Source organism: Orbicella franksi, chromosome 12 (assembly GCF_964199315.1).
Source record: "Orbicella franksi chromosome 12, jaOrbFran1.1, whole genome shotgun sequence".
NCBI classification, from domain to species: domain Eukaryota; kingdom Metazoa; phylum Cnidaria; class Anthozoa; order Scleractinia; family Merulinidae; genus Orbicella; species Orbicella franksi.
In genome coordinates, this window is record NC_138156.1 from 11,954,145 (window position 1) to 11,975,422 (window position 21,278).

At 39.6% G+C, this 21,278-nt stretch overlaps 1 protein-coding gene across 1 annotated transcript; it reads right to left on the reverse strand.

The window, feature by feature from the left end:
• Nucleotides 1-1,830: 1,830 nt before the first annotated feature.
• On the reverse strand, nucleotides 1,831-14,802 carry LOC145462637 (gastric triacylglycerol lipase-like). The gene is made up of 7 exons (XM_081446211.1): nucleotides 14,596-14,802; nucleotides 13,502-13,818; nucleotides 8,117-8,360; nucleotides 7,356-7,511; nucleotides 6,651-6,722; nucleotides 4,657-4,728; nucleotides 1,831-3,909 (listed from the first exon to the last, which is right to left on the reverse strand). Exons 1-7 carry the CDS (start codon nucleotides 14,698-14,700, stop codon nucleotides 3,676-3,678), a joined length of 1,200 nt encoding a protein of 399 aa, XP_081302337.1. The 5' UTR covers nucleotides 14,701-14,802; the 3' UTR covers nucleotides 1,831-3,675.
• Between the last annotated feature and the right edge of the window lie 6,476 nt (nucleotides 14,803-21,278).

Genomic DNA, 21,278 nt, shown 5'->3' on the forward strand with positions numbered 1-21,278 from the left:
CTTTGACTTTTCAGCAAGCTAAGATTTTTACTTAAACCTGAGTATTTTGACTTTGTTTGCCTACATTTTCATTGAGTATTTTTGACTTTGTTTGCCTACATTTTCAGTATAATTAATTCGAAGAAGCGAATTTTAGGGGTGGCGAATGGTAAATGCGAGTCTGCGAGACGGCGAGACAGGCGTTTTTCCCTGCGAGCCCGAGACATTTTGACGTTTTAGATTGCGAGACCGAGACTTCAAAGTGTTCAGACTCTCAAAAGGTCGAGCCCACATTTAGTTGAGAGCTAGAATGAGCTTGTACAGCCTTTAGCCAGCTTCTTGGAACTGACTGGAACTGGAAATTCGATTATAACACACTACGTTATGATATCCTAGAGAAAAATAACTGTTTGCCTGGCGCCAAAACGGACGATGCGACAGGTTTTGTTCCTATTTGTGGAATTAGGACAATTTAGGAAAATTAAAAGTTAGGATTAACTTTTTCTCGGAAAATTTGTAAGTTGCTTCATTGAAATTCAATATCAAGTGAAGCCGGAAGACGTCATTTATGAAAACAGATAAAGGAACGAATCGGGACTTCGAGACCCTTAGCCTTGCGAAAATCGAGATAGCTTCGTATAAGAATCGAGACTGCGAGAGGCACATAACCGCTAAAAAACGAGACTGCGAGACCCATGAAATTCGACTAAAATTTTACGAGACCCAGAGTTTTTGAAGGACCATTCGCCACCCCTAATTTTTCGTTGACAATTTTAGAAAACAGGTTAAGCGTTTTCGCCGGTTCAACCGTTGCTCAGTATTGTGGCGTGTTAGGATCCTAATGACCTTTGTTTTCCTACACCGTACATTGAGAGAACTTTGTAGTCAATCACAAATAAAACATGTTTTAGCGCCCAAGTTGTTGTCGCCATGTTATAAAAGAATTGGTTCATGCTTTTAGCTGTGCGTATATTGAGTTATGGATGCACTTGGGAAGTTTGGAGAGCTCTCAATTCTTTAGTAACAATTAGTACAGCAATTCGCATGAAGAATAACAAAACTTTGGCTCTTATATTTGTGCAATTCTCTATTCTGATTGTGATTATAATTTCAACCTGTGTGATATTTTTGTATTGAAGTGAACTTCTATCTTGTTACAGTTACGAAAGAAGGCGATCAATGAGGAAAATGGGACAAGATCTCGTCGAGCTAAATCATGTGGGAATGGAAAAGGAAGTAAATTACTTTCACAACGATCAGCAAATGGTGAGAGAAATGCTAAAGAAAAGTTTCGAAAAACCTTTTCTTGCCCAGAACCTAACAAGGAGAGGAGATCAAGGACGTGGGAAGATCTAACTGATGATGACTTTTGTAGAGATACAAAGAGGAAAAGCATCGTCAAAGAACCGAGTAATAAGGAGCACAAGCATTCTTACGACGGAAGTAAAGTTACGACAATCAAAAGAAAACGCTGTAAAGCTGATGTACAGCTAAAGGTCTCGAAGAAACTAAGACAAAGCAAAACAGCTGGCCATTTTTCTAGTCATGATAATACGTTATCACAACCTGATGTCGGTGAAGCTGACGGGAGCCGCGCGAGAAAGAGAAAAAGAAATAGTGCCAGAGGGAAGCTCTTCAGTAACCCAATAGCTACAATCGATCAATTCTCTGATGCATTTGATTACTTATCAGATGGATCTTGCACAGACGAGGTACCAAACGAAATTCACACCAATGAGAATTAACAAATTAAAGGACCTTGGTTAGCAACAACAGACCAACTTGTCTTATGCATTGCCACAGGAGAAGCTACAAGAAATGACTTCTGAAGAGGAAGCATTTTGCACGTAAGAGTGGCTTCAGCCAATTACCGTGAGTGACTGAGAACTTTATTAAAGTGTCAAAAACCTTATGGCCTGGAAATAAAAACACCATACTAATTAGGGAACACTGCTAAAAAACTGTACTAATACTAATATTAATACAATAAAAAAATAATAAATAAATGACTTGAAGGGCATTATGTGCAGCATAGGATGCAGCCCTTACAGCCGGTGTCCATTAAGCGAGTTATATCCCTTTTGATCACGAGGACAGGAAATGTTGCAGTTGCCAGGTGTACAATAACACTGCACATAAACAGTGAACACGTTTGTAAAGTGTAATTGTGTCCTACTTCATTTAATTGCAAACATGATGTACCTGAAATAAAGAACGAAACGCGATGACTCACTGGCTTAATGCTCCTTTATTTCACGTATAGCCTTAATTAATACTTCAGTAAAAGTTATAATTTTTCTTTCCTCTACAACACATAATGAGCGAGCTAATCTTAAACACTTCAAAACGCTTTTGCACTGGTTTGACCGTTTGAGTCTGTTGAAACCGACGACCGACGTTGGAATCGAAGACTGACGACGAACTACCGCCAGCCAACTAGCCTGAAACGTCGGTCATCTCCCGCCCTCAGCCTCCTCCCCGGGTGAGAGACGACTGGTATGACAGCCCACAATCGAGTCTAAAAATATGACCTGCATTGCTGTCTCATTCGTCATCAATCAAGCTGCAACAATTTAGAAAACCTAATTTCTAGGTTTTTCTTCTGGAGTCGGCATGAGAATTTAATTATGGCCGAAGTCATAATTAGTTTCTCAGGTTTGCATGATTTGCTCATTGACATTAAGATAATTATGTGTGGTATTAGAGGCATAGGCTACCTATTAAACTAATTATATGTCTTAAGCCCAAGTTTTTTCTATTCCGTTCAAAATTGGCATAGCAACTGAGTTTATCATTCGCTTTGCACTTATGACATTTGTTTGTTCGATGGACGATTTGTAATCAAGTTTTCAGCCAATATGCTATACTATGATTATGATTATTAAGATTATTGTGATTATTATTATTATTGTTATATTATTATTATTATTATTAATATTATTATTATTATTTATATTTTTTATTACATTTTTTATATGAAAAAAGCTCCCATTAAAAAAGCACCCATCTCATGACAAAGGGTTTTAACTGGCGCACAATTTTAAACAGTTCCACAAAGGTAATTTTTTATAATCTCGATATATTAGCTTTGTTCAATGTCGTTTCATAGATTGATAGAGTGTCTAACTTTAAAAACTTCAAAATGTAAAATTCGGATTCACACTATTTGCACGAAAATAATGCTCATACATTTATCGGGTTCCGGAAGAAATGGCGTCATAAAATGTCCCAAACCTTTGTGAAACCATTCCCTTTCGCCTCGTGCTTTCACCTTGAGTGCTGGACATTTCATGTGGTATTATTACTGCATGCAGTGTGGTCTAGATCCTGTTTAAAAATGGAAAACTTTTGGAAAACATAGAGCTTATGGTCTAGATCCTGTTCTTATGTATGTATCTATCTATCCTTAGTATAAATCTACTAGCGTTCTATCACGAATGCCGTTCTGTGATTGGCCACGCTACTCACCATCTATTCCGTTGTAGATCGTGAGTGTGCGCTTGTTAACAAACTGGCGGCCGCTTTGCGTTTTCCTGTCCGTGAAGGGGATTTAGATAAAGTTTTGAACGACTAGTAGATTTACACTAAAACAATACGATTATTCGCTCTCGATTTCTACACGTGATAGCTGACTCAGGTTGCGCCCTCGTCAACTATTACGCGATAGAAATCGAGAGCGAATAATCTAATTGCTGATTACATTTGTGTCTTAATGTGCTTAATGATGTCATAGTAAACTAGTTTAGCAGCGTCCAGCCCCCAGATGAAGTCCATATGATCCCAATTCTTGATATACTTGTCGTACATCCTGTTCGGCAGCAGAGGAAGCAGGGCCCGGACATCTTCAGGGTCAGCTAGCCAGTCATTCTGCGCCCAGTACAGCGCCACAGGGACAGTCATTGCGGTTACATTGTATACTGGCGGAGTGTCCTAAAGACGGTTGCAATAACAAGTTAGTTAGTCAGCAACCCTTTGCCTACGTTTGAATTATTCCTTGCCCTTTACAGCGAGGACATTCAAATCGTGAGCACTCGTAATGTCTTGCATATTTTTAAAAGTGACTGCAGCGTATTTAGCTTTTTAACTTTGTAAAAACGCCAATCTTGCACATCATCTGCAGAGCTTAATTCCATTCTTTTGACGCTAAGTGTTCCTGGTTCGAGTGTCCTTACTCTAAATGGCCATAAAACAAAAAAAAAAGGTGTGATTATGACAATTTCACAATGGCTTACAACAAACTGACTCGAAACGTACATCAGATGAGAACAGGAACAATGGAGATAATACGGCTTGAGACTTTTGACATCATGCATTCTATTCAAAATGAAATGATTCAGACATGCTCTGGATTCCTCTTCACCTTTCCAGGCTTTTTCCCGTCCCTATTAATAAACGTTCCTTGCAATAAAATATTGTGTCTCCGAAAACTTATGAGCCTAAAAACGAGACAACATTGGAAAGTGGGAACTGACTACATTTAAGATTTTTTTTTCTTCAGAAACTGTTGTGTAAAAATCAGTGTCACTTTAATTTCATGACAGTAGTAGTTGAGTAATGACAATTTCGCAGAGGGTTAACGGATTACGGATGATAAAGATTGAACTAGACCGAAAAAGATATTCAACACAGTGCCATTCGGACGCCATTTGAGACCATTTGATTTCGTCGCCGGCTCACCTGTCCATAGTGCTCCATGTTTTCGCTAGCGCTTCCATAATTGTACATCTGAAACTTCTTGGATAAGTACATCTGTTGAGAGATACGTAAAAATTTTATATTCCTAAAAATTGACTGACCTGAAAATGACAATGGCGAGATAAATCACTGGTCAAGCGTGATCTTTGCATCGAGCACTGTGTATAGACAGCACTCGTGAACCGTCCCCAATTGTCTCTTATAACATAGAGACAGCTAGCTAGAGATACATCATTCAATAGTAAGACATTCATTCTTCTTCATCCTTGCATCTTACAATAGACCCTTTGCAGGATCCGGTCACATGGTACTGAATTAAGGTTACAGTATACCTTCAGGGGTGTCTCGCGCGCAAGCAATGTAGCGCGTGCAGTTTAAGCTTTAGATACCTAAACCCCTATATCAAATTAAAGCTTATGGAGCTGGCTATCAAACTATACCAAGAATTTTGAAAGAAAGTGAATTGTCGAATTTTTCACGACCACTAAATGCGAGCGCCCGAATCACCTCTCGAAAGCTACAAGTCAAAGCGAATTTCGTTTTTCGCTAATTTAATTTTTTCCTCGGTTTCAGGGCCCAAAGCGCTTAAAAAACGTGTCTGCGTTTTGGCATATTCGATTGCAATAAAAAGTTACAGAACATTTTCGAAATAGGATTAAAAAAATGTGGAGTGATCGTACAAAAATCGCTCTCGAAGAAAAAGTATTTCGAAATTAACAATTCCCAGACACGCTTTTGTAGTTTATATGTTAAACTAGCCACTGTCCAAATTTAAGAGCAATTGAACAAATTCCCTTTGAGTTATAACTCTTTAAAGTGTCTGCTTCAAGTGAAAAAATTTATTCGAGAAAACAGCGCTAAGAAAAATTTTCTGCTTCGCAAACAAACTCCGCCCACAAACGCCTTCAACTGGGTTCTCAGATAACTAAGCCAATCAGTGAAGGGAAACTTTACTACCGTTAACCTCCTGGTGAAATTTACGCGCGAATAAAAAACTCTTGTGTTTCGCAATGCGCTCAAGGAACCGAAGGCAGAGGGATAATTTTTCTGTAGCTCGGTTTTTCTTGAAGCTGGTCTGGCAAAATGGGGAAGACTAAAAAGGATACGAACGCTAGAGTGGCTGAGCGAAGGAAACAAACAAAAGACAGCGCGGAGAGCAACTGTGTGTGGGCAACTGTGCATGGATAATATTTCAAATGGTCTCAATGAGTCCGACGATTCGTCGATATCGGACTCATCAGAAGAGTCTCTGTCAGCATCCCTGTTGTTGCTGTCAAGTTCCGAAATTTTTACAGAACCTTTCTTTTCTCTTACCACGAATATTTGCCCGCCTTATACGATAACTATAGCTTTATCCGCGTGGCGAACTTTCGCTTCTTCACTCATTGATGTACTTTCATTCGTTCTTCGTTGTTTTCGCTTTTTCGAACCGGTCCATGGTTTAAACGTGGTCTATGTTTACTTATAACTTAATAGACACACGCCTAATATCAAAAATGCTGGGTAGTTAGAACAACAATGTTGATCAACTGAGTAGTCAATTCGTGACATCGATATAGGTAATTCCCGCGAAAATCGTCTCGGTTGATTGCATCGCGCCATAGGGCTGTCAATCAAGAGGTAAACTTTTACTTCCGGTGAAAACGTAAAACCGCCATTTCTCCGCCAATATTTAGCCTTTTTCAAAAATTTTTTTCAGAAATTAGAGATTATTCTTCGACCACTATTTTGACCCAAAAATCCAAATTTGAAGAAAATTATCAATCGGAAGGTATACTGCAACCTTAATTACGCTGGGACGCAAGTTACACAGTGGGACTTCCAAAACAAAGGAAAGTCGGGCTGCACTGGTACGAGTTCCTTTGTTTCGGAAGTCCCACTGCGTAACTTGCGTCCCACCGTAATTAATTCCGTACCATGTGACCGGATCCTACAAAGGGCCTATTAACGTGTGAGACAGCAGATTAGTCACATACCTGAGCAAAGTGGACCATGTCTCGAACTGATGTGCCCGCTGGAGTGTGTGAGAAATACACTGGAAGTCGCGTCTGTCAATAAGAAAATCATCAAAGACAGTGAGTTAAATAAATGCCCAACTCATTCTCCACTGCATCCTCTATCCTTCTTAGGAGCTTGTTCTGATCACGCTTCAAAGACGTGCAGGTGCAAATCAAACAACTGGTCTTGAAGAAAACGACTGACCGGGTGAAAGGGAGGATAAAGTGTGAGAGAGTTAATCCGCCATATAGGCCTTATTCACAAGGTAATATCTCTCAAATGAGCTATTTTTAGATATGGTACCCAGAACAGCGTGGATAATGTTAACACGCGCATTGCGAATATGTTTTTGTTGAGGTTGAAAATACGTAAAAAGCGTCTTGGGCTGTCCACGTGAGCAAACTCCGTTTCACAGGATTGGTTATTGGTAGAAGCGTATCCTATTGGGATTGAGGACTGGTCCAAAAATAACTTGAGAGGGATTACCTTGCGAATAAGGCCTTTATGAGGGATTAACTCTCTCACTCTTCATCTTCTCTTACCGCGTGTGATAAAACTCGTGAACCAAAGCTGAAAGCAACTTTCCTTGAGCTGCAAAAATGCCAGTAAGCGCCCTCAGTGAGTGCTTTATCGAATTCTTACTGCAATGAGAAAATCTCTTCAACAAAAAAAGGCCAACTCACTTTGTTAAGCTGCTGCTTATCAAATCCACAGATGACAAAAACAATATCCCCACAGAATGTCTCTAAGTCTTTCTCGGAACACACGTAATCAGCTAACCAGCGAATGATGAAATCAGATGGAAGAAAATCACGCACGCCGAAAAGTTTGAACAAAGCCTAAGATAAGCAAAACAAGAAAGAAAGATGTCAGTCCCCCGCAGGATGTTCAAACAGTGGTCCCTCAGAATGATTTATGCGTTGCATATCTTGCTTGCAAAAATGCAGATTACTTTTTCTTCTATGTAAAAAAGAATGAGCTAGCTAGTTGATGAAGTTGATACAGTGGACTCCCAATTCCTCGAGCCCTCGATTTTTTCGAATCTCCCGACTACTCGAACCAAAAGTCGTTTCCCTCCATTCAGTTGAACACTAATTTTAACTAACCGATTTTTCAAACCAGGTTCGAGAAATCGGGATTCCACTGTATAATAATATTTTTGAAACATGAACGTTTCTTCGCGGGTTGAAAATCGTCTCCTATTCTATTCTCAGTGATGACGTCAGAATGACTACACAGATTCGTGTATTGTCATTGGTTGTTATTAGGCTTTGAAGCTTCGCGCGGTTGTAAGAAACGGCCAATAAGAAACTCTCATGAGGGGGGAGAAGGTGAAGGGGGATAGTTGACGATGCAGAGAGAGACGTTGTTGTAATCAGGTTACGATTAAACTAAACAAGGACAAGAAAGATGAAAAGACAAACTACCGTATAGTGTACAGTACCTGAATTTCAGGAAGAAAATGAGCCAGATATTTAATAGGACTCTCCATGTGTCCCACTGTCGCGACGGGTCCAAGAGCAAAGAACTTCTTCACCACTTTGGCCAATTCTTTGTTTCTGGAGAATTCTGCAAAAGCGATCAGGGTTCCTTGCGAATGTCCGACGTAATACAATGAAGGCTGTGAAGTCTTTGCTAATACAAATTTCAACATGGCGGGTAGGTCATGACGAGCCATTTGATCCCAGCTGTAAGATTAAACAAAGTTTCCAGAAATAGGATATCATGAATACGTGCCCGGCTCAGTTATACCCGGGAAGTTATAAACTACCCAGAAAATATAGTTCAGTTTTTTTCCATCCTAATATCGTCGACCTAATAAGTCGAATTTTGGCTTATGCGCATGCTCCAAAGTAATACATTGTTCATTTCGGTACCTGATCCTCAGGAAAATCTTGCTCCTCCGTAAGAAATTGCTTTTTCAGCAAAGTTAGGCCAATTCAGAGTCGTGGCAGCCAAGAAATCGAGTTGACGGTAAAAAAACCCATCATTTTTAAAATTTGGCCGTTAAAGGGTAAGAAAACGTGTATTTATTTGTCCACGTGATAAACTGGAGTGTTTTTTTTGGCCCTGATTCGCAAGAAATGTTACGTAACGGGATCTTCAATAATTGTAATCACTGTTATCCCTCAATATACTCATATCAAAGACGATTTCCATCAGAATAATGACAAAGTAACGGGACCTGAACCTCTTTTCTGGTGACGCCTGATAGAACATTTATAAGTAAACTCTGTTCTTTCTATAAGGATATATTTTACTAGTATAAATCTAAGAGCGTCCTATCACGAATGCCGTTCTCCGATTGGCTACGCTACTTACTATGTGTTCTGATATAGATAGTGAGTAGCCTAGTGAGTAGCCTAGCCCTGCTAGGCTAGTGTTTTCGAAGTAATATCAAGACTGAAAATTGTCATTTAAGAGTATTTCTAAAATAATAAACCCTAGGCTGAGATTTGGCAAAGAATACAATTTGTGTTGAAAATTTGTAAATACAATGCAATTAAATGTTTTTGACTGAACCGTATAAAATTCTTCCTTTCTTTTAACTGAAAACTAACCAAAAACAGCACTAGTCGTATATTCGATACTGATAACATTTTTTCAAAAAGTTATGTGTATCGTATCAGGTTTTGTTTCCTGCGGTCGTGCTCCAAAATTACTTAATAGCTTCAACGCCATAAAACGGAAATGCTATATGCCATACTCTAAGAACATTCATAAGAATATTTTCAGTCTAAAATCGGCAGAAAAATAAGTATATTCAGGCTGGGCCGGAAAAACAATATTCTTGTAGAAAAAGAGAATGTTAAAGCATACGAGGACCAATCTGTAACCACTATTTCACTCTTGATAAATAGCCTGTACAGAAAAGTCTAGTTTACAGCTGGTAAGTTAGGGCCAAGTCGCACTGGAGGGCGATTTCAGATTTGTTCTGGACAAATCCGACTTCAAATCAGGCAGGAACAAAAGTCGGACCGGATCAACTGGGACCGCCACTCCGGGTCGGATCAACTCGGATCAATTCGGATCGACTCGGATCGTCTCGGATCATGAAAAAGAAAACATAAAATTAAATGAAATTGAAACTTTTACCCATTTGAAGGTTAAAATTCCGGTCAAAAATGGGCCAAATTAAGAAAGACTCGCGACGTTTCTCCGTGTCGTGATGTGTAGTCAAGTCGCCATTTTGTATTCTTAGTGCCAGTTCCTCTCGGACTAGTCTCGTGTTCCTCCATCCATCCATCCGTCGATCTCCACGATCATGGACCCAGATGAAGGTAAATCTTTCTCAATGAATTTGCATCTGTCCACCAAATTGATAGTTCCAGTCATAACCCATTTCTGTTACGCTGCGTGATTTTGTAGAAATTCGCTTTACTTCCGTTTGGCTCCTAATTTGGAGAACAGGAAGTTGATAGATTTAGCTAATCATTCAGCAAAACTTGGCTTGCTTGACGACAAGGGATTTCAGTCCAAAATGGTTGACGTTTTGTACGAGCGAACTGTACGGGTCCGCAAATGATCCCAGGACCGCAAATGATCCCGGACCGCAAATGATCCCGGACCGCAAATGATCCCCAAATTCAACCGCAAATGATCCCGGACCGGAACTGATCCCCATATTGGACCGCAAATGATCCCGATCAAAAAATAAGAATGGCATGGATTTATATCAGAAGAAGGTGAGAACATGTATAAAAATTATAAACTAAAAAACATGTTTTATCATTTTACAAAAAAATATTCCACAGTTGCTGTTTTGTTCTTCGAAGGGTACAGATCGTTTTCACTGTCACGCAATAAAAAAAAAAATAATAATAAATCGAAAACCAGCCAACGGAAAAAGCTAAGAAATTGTGATGTACGCTATAGAAGATAACTAAATAAGCCACTTCCCCAAGTTTTAGGCCCGTGCGTTTCCCCAAACTTCAGATATTCGTCGTAAATGTTTCCCATGCAGAAATTTAAAGAGCCCAGTAAGAAAACGCCATGTTGGTGTACATCCGTGGTACACCGGCCGGAATATAGTGTAAACATCTGGAACTTACTTTGGCTTTTTAGGCGACTGATTATCAGTACTAAACAAACAAGCATTTACATAAGCACTTTTCCTAATGCTCTAACTTCTAAAAAGGCTCAAACTCATGAGATAAGTATATATTTTTCAACAAACTCGATCGCAGCCTTGTGTCACGCAACCTCCGTAACCCTGAAATTCAAAATGCTCTGGTTTCCAAACGAAGCACTCTAATTGTAAACAGATATAAATATACCGCCTCTTATGCCTGATAAGGATAAAAACACGTCACGTGAAGACGATTTATCGAATTAGAAGTCTTAGAAAAACACATACTTGAAAACATTCTCGAAATCCCGGTGGCGATAGTATCAAACATCTATCAAACAGCTAATTGTCGAAACGAAGCGTAAGCCTTGGCCTTGCTTGGTCATGAAGCTGAACTTCATAACTATAGCTTAGAATTTTGGCTTCTTAGAATACTCAAGTAGTCATTTCCGAGGAATTAAAGCCAAAATACGACCAAGGACAAATTACAAAATAAATTTGTTCAAATTTCCAGTGCTACGCACAAGGTGTTTTACAGAGTGATGAAGCGTTGCTGACGCTTGTGGATCTACTCAGGTGACAGCGTCTTCTGTAACAGTTGCTTCATGGTTAGATTTTAGTTTAAAACTTTAGACGAGTGGCGTTAATGGCTGATAAAATGTGATTTATATATAACAACGAAATATCAATGTTTAACAAAAGAGGATATGTGGCGTATGTTGCACTGATCATAATTTTACTGAGAACTGCAAAGAAATGCACTCCAAGTCGTGCTTTGATAATTGAGCGGTGATATTCATAACATCGTAGTTTGCAATAAAATTCAGTCGAAAGTATGAAAAAAAAGCAAGTTTTAAGCCATTAAAATTATAAGATGGCTTTAATAAAAACATCGGTATTCACGTACGCCAATTCCCTATCCACACCATTCCACCATCCATGCCATTCCTTATTTTTTAGTCGGGATCATTTGCGGTCCCTATCGCGGATCATTTCCGGTCCGGGATCATTTGCGTTCCAATTTGGGGATCATTTGCGGTCCGGGATCATTTGCGGACCCGTACAGAACTTAAAACGATTTTCAAAGATCCTGAAGATAGTTTTTGAGGTGGACGACGATCCGAAAGGTATTTCAAGTAATTAAGAAAGTAATTTTATAGTTAGCGCGAAAAATTGAGCTGAACTCACGTGAGCTTCGCAATATCTACATCTACATATCCTGAAAACAGAACAGAAAAAGACTGAATCTAGAATTAACTACGATTTATTTGTACATGTAAACAGAAGATTGCGTTTCACTCCGCATGGCAACCGCCAGTAGCGTCCATGTCCGCGTCCTAATATCGCAACAAAACGAAGCCTTTATCCAAAGTTACGGAGCTCTACACTCCCAAAAACGACTCAGTCACTACACATTATTCAATAATTAGCGAGATTCTAAACATAAAAACGGCGATTCGAAGAGTATTTAGTTGCATTTGAACAACATGTTTATGTTAAAGTTAGCGCGATAACTATTAAGTTCCTGCTGACTTAATAAATGTAGATGTAGATGTAGATATTGCGAAGCTCACGTGAGTTCGTTCAGCTTGATTTTTCGCGCTAACTATAAAATTACTTTCTTAATTACTTGAAATCAGTACCTTTCGGATCGTCGTCCTCCTCAAAAACTATCTTGACGATCTTTGAAAATCGTTTTAAGTTCGCTCGTATAAAACATCAACCATTTTGGACTGAAATCCCTGTCGTCAAGCAGGGCAAGTTTTGCTGAATGATTAGCTAAATCTATCAACTTCCTGTTCTCCAAATTAGGAGCCAAACGGAAGTAAAGCGAATTTCTACAAAATCACGCAGCGTAACAGAAATGGGTTATGACTGGAACTATCAATTTGGTGGACAGATGCAAATTCATTGAGATAGATTTACCTTCATCTGGGTCCATGATCGTGGAGATCGACGGATGGATGGACGGAGGAACACGAGACGAGTCCGAGAGGAACTGGCACTAAGAATACAAAATGGCGGCTTGACTACACAGCACGACACGGAGAAACGTCGCGATTCTGTCTTAATTTGGCCCATTTTTGACCGGAATTTTAACCTTCAAATGGGTAAAAGTTTCAATTTTATTTAATTTTATGTTTTTTTTTCATGATCCGAGACGATCCGAGTCGACCCGAGTTGATCCGAGTTGATCCGACCCGGAGTGGCGGTCCGAGTTGATCCGGTCCGACTTTTGTACCTGCCTCTTGAAATCGGCCAGTGACAAAAAATTTGTCCGGAAAGCTACAATCGCACTTGAGAACAAAATCTGCGATCATTAAACATGTAAGGGCCTGGCAAAGGACAGATTCATCCTGATGGATGTTGTGGAAATTCGTACGGGAAAAATTGGTCTCCCGCGCCGGGATTCATGTTGTTGCGAAATGAGAATCTGACTAATTTTACCGCGAAGTCTATCGCATAGAGACTCTGCTACATATCACCTGTCAAATCATTTCCGAATCAAAACACCCTCGCTTTTGTTTTCCAAGATTTGTCTCAATTTGGCCTGCTCTAGAGGTAGTCGACGGCATCTTTGAAGTTTGTCCCCCCGCGACCAAATTTTGTCCTTTGGGGAACAAACCGGTCGCACTTGGTTTTTCGTTGTGATGACGGATTTTTGATATAAGTAAACAGTTTTGTCCTCTAGTGCGACTTGACCCTTAGGTCGAAACGTTATGAAACTAGACACGGATCGGAGCGTCTAAACTAACTTACCTAAATTCCCAAAATATATCTGAATGCACAGAATAGTTGATATGCTGGAGACCATATGTATTCCCTCTAACATTACCAAGCCACACATCAAACCCAGCGTCGGCCAAGATGAAGGCAAAACTCTCATTTGGCAAATTTGTGACCCAGTTAGAGGACGAACATAGCAGTCCATGCTGAAGAAAAATCACAGGTTTTGGTTCATCACTGAGAACCTCGTTCCTTCCTGCTGGGATCCTCTGAATGAAGATGATGTAACCATCGTCTGTAGTCACGGGGTATTCCTCCACTGGGTAGCCATTGTAAGCAATGATTTGACTCTGTAAAAGTTCATTAAAACAAATTTCTGTCACTCCGTTAAAAAATGAAAATTTATTTCATCAATTTTAAAGCATGCACCCGAGGCGTAGCCCCCCTTCCCACTCCCCTGTAACGGCAATCAGTAGAAGCTTTGTGTGACCAAGACAAAACACCTTGCGTGACCAAACTTGGCAGACGTCCCAGTACCAGCGTGACCCACCCAGCTGGTCAGTCAAGGTGCGCCAAGACTTCATTTCAGTTTATGTCGTATATTTTACTGTTTTCTCGCGTTTGAGGGGAAATCGAAAACGTGTTATGAATAACTGGCCGGCAAGAAGCTGAGTTAAGATACCAGCCCATTATTCATTTAACTTCAATTGCAGAACAAAATTGCGTTTCTTCCGTCATCGTCGATTGCGCTTTCTCAGCAGCAGCGGAACTGTAAAGCGTATTCGGAAAATCATAATTTTTCCTATAACCTTGAGTCTGAAGTATCCAGTATGGAAATCGTGTCAGAGCTTACCTAGTATGTTCGAGATATTCACCCGTAAATTTACATATTGCACAATCGCTGATTTACATTTATAGCTGGACCTGGTACAACACATATATAAATCCATCAGATTCAAGATAGCAATTTCAAAGTCGAGATTACAAATTAGTTCGTCATATTAACTTCATAACTACACTTAAATTTCTCAGTCTAGAAGTTAGGATCAAATAGCAGTTATCGACAACTCAGCCAGTTACACAATTACAAACGGACAGAAAGTGAATTTCATAAATCTCAAACTTACCACGTTCATGTGCGTCTCGGGAAGATCTCGGGGAAGACTAACCGCCACAGCAGAGGTAATTACTAAGAATGATGAGCAGAGTATAAACAAAGAAACAGCAGACATATTTTCTTCTACTTCCTTGCTCAGACCCTTAGTTTGCAATCGCTCGGAACCAAAAGATCTCACAATTTGGTGACGCAGGATTTATTTGAGAGCGGAAATGATATCACGTGGCTAGAAATTCTTGTTATGCCAACTCGTGACCTGCTTGTGACGACCTTTGACAAATAAAAATCTTTTAGATGTCTTCTCTGCTTAGACTAAAAGAAAAACATTGATTCGTTTGTCCTCAAAGATCGGCATACGAGAAATAACTTTGGAGAAATGGATGCGCTGCAAAAGATACGATTACGTATGCTGCCGCTGTTGTGGTTTGAACACGAGGTGGGTGATTCCTGAGGCTTAGCCCATAAGAAATAGCCTTGGCAAAGGCTGCAAATAATATGAGGAAAGTGGGCCTGCAAAACGGCTCTCAATGCAAAGGCTTGTTGTGGTTATCTTTGTCGAGATACATATATTTATTTATATCTGTACAGTTTGATTTACTACGAGCATGGTAAAAGAACATGTTACGTAACCCGCAAATCACGCAATGCTAAAAATAAATTTGTTTATTCAGGTCACGTTCGTTTGTACACACAACGTTCAAAGGGCTTTTATGTCTGATGTATTCAGTGTATTCATCTGTTGCAATTCATGCTGTTGTATCATTGATAAAAGTCGCGAAAACCAAGCAGTCTCCAACTAGACAAAAAAAAAAAAACCTTAACAGCGAGGCAAACCCTGTTCTTCCCGACCCTTCCAGAGCGCAAGTGTTTTCAAAAAACTCTCCACTTTAATATATGAAACAGTATTAAGTGTCCTTCAAGAGATCTTGGGCATATTATGAAAGGTTTTTATTGCAGTTGAAAAGCGAATGGTTTAGAGGTAAACGGCTTAACAGCTTTATTTATCTCTTTCCAGAAAGAGAAGTTATGAAGAAAACCTAAAATCTGCTCAGGGGTTTGCTTACTGATGCTGTATGTTTTTCATGCTAAGGTATGTTTCAAACATAAAGGGACAACATAACAGAGCACAGTCGAAGCTTCTCTGTGTGATAATCAATTGATAATGAAAACGTGGTCTCTTTTAGCAAAACTATGGAAAATGTCTCAGTTGGTCAACATACTGAAATCTTATAAGTAGCAGTTTTCTTTTTACCAATGGGTGTTGAACTAGCTTTTCGTTGTATCCCTTGCAACTAAAATTTCGAAAGGCGACCTCCGGGAGAAGACCATGGACATTTATTTTTAATGACGGGCTCTGGCTTCACATCAGGGAGTCTGAAGCCGTCACGTCTTACAAGAGACGTTGTATCCATTTTGGGTCAAACAGATGCGCTGTCTCTTCTCAGAAACATAAAGCTTTCATCAAGGTCACCTAACAAAGGTAAACTGAAACCATGTGACATTGTGAACCCACACGTAGTGCGCATAGACCGAGGGATACTCGGCAAAGATTTATACTGGAAGGTTCCCCCCCCCCCCCCCCACGAGTTCTAAGCACTCACCCTTATCCTGTAGGAGATACATACTCGGAAAGGCCCTTTTAATTACCTAATTGGCAGTCTTCCTAACTCATTCTTGTACTTCAATTTGTGAAAACCCTTCCCTTTTATAAATCTCCAGCCTGAAATAAGGACACCTTTCGGGCTTTGCCATTAAAGGGATTACCTCCCTCTTCGGGGGGGGGGACGGGGAGGGGGGCTCATAGTCTATTTAGAGGTGATGGTCCTGACCAATGATAATAATAATTAAGTTCAGTATTTGTAATGTTTTCCCTAGGATTGCAAGTTCGAAGTTCAACATGTACATGTAACTCCAAGACGTGCTGTCTGTCATATCCAAAAGCGGAATGCATGTAAGGGACGGATTGTACAAGAGGAGCCATGGAGAAAAAAATAGCGAGCAAGTGCTATGTCCAAATGCCATGTACTATGCAGGTCCTACGTTTGACTGTAAAAAAAGAGTCTTGCACAAGCTATTGCCCACCGAAAAAAAAATCCATGCACAACCTAAAGGAGAGGAAACAAATGACCCAGAAAATTGCTCATTCCCCCCCCCCCCCGCTCCCCTCCGCTTTTCCATTACACAGCAAAAAACTAGCTGGATATATTTAGATATAGCAGAGCTTCAGGACTTCATAGTTTCATAGCTCCTCTTGCCACACGCTTGCGAGGAATTTGTCAGTCTATCGCGACCGAAAAGTAAAACACAATAATTGCTAGTTTGAGTTTCGCTTGAATTGTAAGCAACGCTTGATGTTTCATCGAAGCTTAATAACTGTACGTCCGTAGATACTTCTCAGTTTTATTCGTGTAAAAATCCAGTAAATTCTCTGTTGTCGATGAATGAGAGCGCCCGCCAATGCGTGTTTTGTACAGTCAGTAAACATGACAAATTGTACTTCCGCCACACTTTCGTGTGAAAGCGTACATCGAACTCAAACAATAGCTCTATAGTTTTTAAATACGTTTAAGATTGATAAATGTTTGAGAACATATTAAAAGCTAAGCTGAAAATATGTGAATAAAGCAGAAACAATCAGCAAAGTTACGATGACGCTTTCTTTAGTCAACTTGGAATAACGATTTCGATTTTGTTGATCGAGTTATCAAAACTCCTTGTCTATTTTCATTTTCGCAGTGTAAAACTTCACTATGCTTATGTTGAAGAAACACACATGATGTTAGTAGCCTTTTTTGCATTCGTAAAATTTGTTGCAGCATCTCAGCAAAAAAGATAACGAAAGAAATCTTTGTCAAGATTTGTTGACAATTTAAAACACCGACTCGGACTTGAAAGTGCACGAGCTGCACTATGCAAATGAGCTAATTCTACGCTTCAGACTTTCCTTTCAAAAACCTTTACAAACTCACCAAACAAGCAGAGACAATAAGAAACCATCAAAACAGGTTTTGGTTATGATTAAACATTGTCTGAAAAACTCACAAATTAACTCGATACCATAGTAGAGAGGTTTCTTGCTATATTCTTAATTAAGCATACGCGTAAGCTTACAACTAGCGTGAGCAGATCTTATTATTCATTCCCAGCGCGAGATTGAAGTCTTGTTTTCGACCCTGAAAAACCCACCTTTTCCGTTAGCTCAGAGCATAAAACTACATATAAGCGCCCTGGTTCGTATTCCCTGCCTTATTCCCTGCCATCGCTGTGAAAAATACGCAAGAGAATCTCTCAACTCTCACCATTTGATCACGCAACGTGACAACATCCACGCGAGAGCCCCTGACATGTGCGTGAATCCGCGCGGATATATGACGTCAGGATGGCGCAATTTGTTCTAAAAATAGAAAAATTGTCCCATATCATAGGTGCGCGCGAATCCCGAGACTTACGGTCTCCGTCCCCGATTATGGCTCCTGCAGTCACCGAACATTTGAATCAGTTGCGAAATAAAAACAAGACGAATTTTAGATAGTATTCATCTTCTGGAACAACGGGGTCCCCGTTTGGATGCTTCTCAGTCGATCAGACCGAATGAACTAAAATTTTCTTCTACTCTCCTCTGAAGAGGGGGGAGGGGAGAGAGGGTAGTCTGTAAATCGTTAGGTAGGAGTGTTTGACGCTTAAACCCTTACCCGATACTACATATACATAGCCTGCGAACAGGCTCTCGGTGAGCACCCTGATTGCTTCGCTCCCCGAATTCTTCAGTTTCGTGCTCGTCGGCTAGTTCGATCGCCAATTTTTTTTTCCATCCTCACCGGGAGCCTGTTCGCAGGCTGTATACCACACCATGATCAGCTTTATTTTGCAACCCTGTTGTAGATTAGGCACCTAAAACCCCTACCCTATCGCAGACTAGCCATTTTCCATGCAGAAAATTTATCGCTATCATAGTCCAACATACGCTAAGTAAATTAATATCAATAGTCACCTCCGAGTTTCAATTTCTATTATAGAACCCCGGGTAAAGAATAATATAAATATTGGACATTAAATTTACCCTTTTCAGCCGTCAGGTCAGCCTTTCAATTGATTTTATCCCGGGTAAAGAACCCTGTTCTCCAGCAGACTATTTATACACTGGCCACTTTTCCGGTAAATTTTACCCTATTCTAGACAAAAACTGTCTGATTTCTATGCCCTGTCCAGAAAACCATGAAAACCATACCCTTCAGTCTCCTTACGGTCGTCACGCGACGCTCCTATTTGCACCACCCTAATAATGGATGCGAAGGACGCTAACAGTATTATTGACCCACTACGAGTAGTTCCTCTTTCGCATTAGAAAATTTTAGAGGCTGCTCAGGCTTAGAAGTGAATAAATCAAAAACAGACGCCATGTGGCTGGGCCGCTGGGCAACAAGGAAGGACACACCATTTGAGTTTCGCTGGCCAGAAAATTCTGTTTATGCTTTAGGTATCCACTTCTCCAAAGATAGAGGCAAATGTGAAAGTCTTAATTTTGAATAGAAACTCGAAGATTTAAAAAAAAAATCTTAAACTCCTGGAAAAGGAGGAAACTGACTCTGCTTAGGAAAATCAACATTGTCAAGTCACTTGGGTTGTCTAAACTAATATACAATGCTTCAGTTTTATCATTACCTGAAAATTTCAGCAAAAGGGTTGATAAAACCACATTAGATTTTATATGGGATAACAAGTCACATAAAATTAAAATAACTACATTAATTGGAGACAAGAATGTTGGTGGATTAAAAGTGAGTGAGTTTGAGTCGATGAATAAAGCCTTCAAAGCTTCATGGGTGAGAAGATTTAAACAGAAGTGGATACATGACTCGACACCTAGGCGGTTTTAAGTTCTTATGATCATGCAGTTATAAAACCAAAGAACGCAATTCAAACAACATTCCTTGTTTCTATTCAGAAATTTTAAATTCTTGGGAAATGATAAAAAAAAAAAAATCAAAGCTGAAATAGATCAAGAAAAAGCAGATCCATACGATGCAATAATATGGAACAAACATGAAATAAAAATCGCAACTAAGCCAATATTTTGTGAGTCATGGCAGAAGGCGGATGTTACAAAAGTTAAACACCTCTTAAACCCTAATAGCGGAAAATTCCTGACGTATCAAGAATTTGTTAACCTTTTCAAAGTTAAATCTAATTTCACTGTTAACTATGGCCTTCTCAGTGCAATTAAAAATAAATGGAAAATTTCGCCTACTTGTAGACAGAGGCAAACACGGAAACAGAATTGGTACGACAATGAAGAAAATCTTTCCAACGCTACTCTGCACAAAATAATTGTTGAGAACAAATTTCAACCATCTACCAATGAAAATCGAATTATTAGTTACGGAGTGGGGCCTTCTGAAATCCAAAAATTATACAAATGACCTTTTTCTGTTACGGAAAATACAAAGTTAATCAGATAATGTTTCAATTCAAGATAAACCACAATATCATCTACACTAAAGACAAACTTAAGAGAGCCATCATGATGTCTGATGATATATGCTATCTATGTAAAAGTGAACAGCATACAATCCAGCATATGTTCTTAAAGTGTTCCCATGTAGCTTTATGTTGGAATGAATTTTTTGACAGGTGCATGGTCGCAAGTCACCAGTGAAAACATACAGTTACCAGACTCAACAATTTTATATGGACCTACAAACCCACTCAAGCACCATCACCCCCTAAGTTTGGCTTTGTTGGTGGCAAAATACTTCATTTATAAATGTAACCTAAATGAACAATCTTTACTCTTCTCGCTGTTCAAGAAACAACTTCGAGAAAACACAATGACTGAAAGGTGCATTGCAATAAAAAACAAAAATGCCAAGCTCTTTAATGAGAAATGGAAATGCCTTATATTTAAAGATTTTGACCTAGACATTTTGCCACAACCAACGTCTCAATAGGACAAATTAATTTACTTACCTTGTGTAAATGTCATGGTTTTCAAATTTCTAATCAGTAGCGCCTTGTATTGATTTATTTCTATATCTATTGTAGTCCTCAAAGTGCCGTAGTTTTCTTCTTGTATGGAATTTACTTTACTCTATGTTTTATTGTACTGTAAGTGTTTTCTTCATGAGAAAAAAAAAGTTCCTCTTTCGCTTTGTCCGTCGTGCGTGACGCGAAAGAAAACCCAAAGCAGGAGCGAGGAGAGCGCAATTTTCTTTCGCGTCACGCACGACGGACTAAGCGAAAGAGGGACCACTCGCAGTTGGACTGTTCACAGCCTCTCTATTTATGCACGCGAAAGAAAAAGCGAGCGAAGCGAGCGCGAAACGGCAGTACACTATAGTCGAACCTCCCGTATAAGCGCTTACGGGAGGTGGTCGCTTACCAGAGCTTAGACCATATTGTGTCAAAATGTTACCTCATTAGCATTGGGTAACTGCAGAAACTTACCCTAGGTTTTAAATGTCATTGAAATGTTTTATTCATGGCAAGTCAATTTCGAGGAAAATATCCTGTCTCTTGTACCTTCCAGGAATGTGATATGGTTACAACACCTTATTATCCTATTTCCGGTCTATTCTGTCAAATGGTCGCTTATGGCATGTTAAAAACAAAAGAAAATTTCAGACTTTTAGCTCTAAAAGAGGTCGCAGTCGCCAACGAGAAGTGGTTTCTTGCAAGAGGTTCCAAATATAGTGA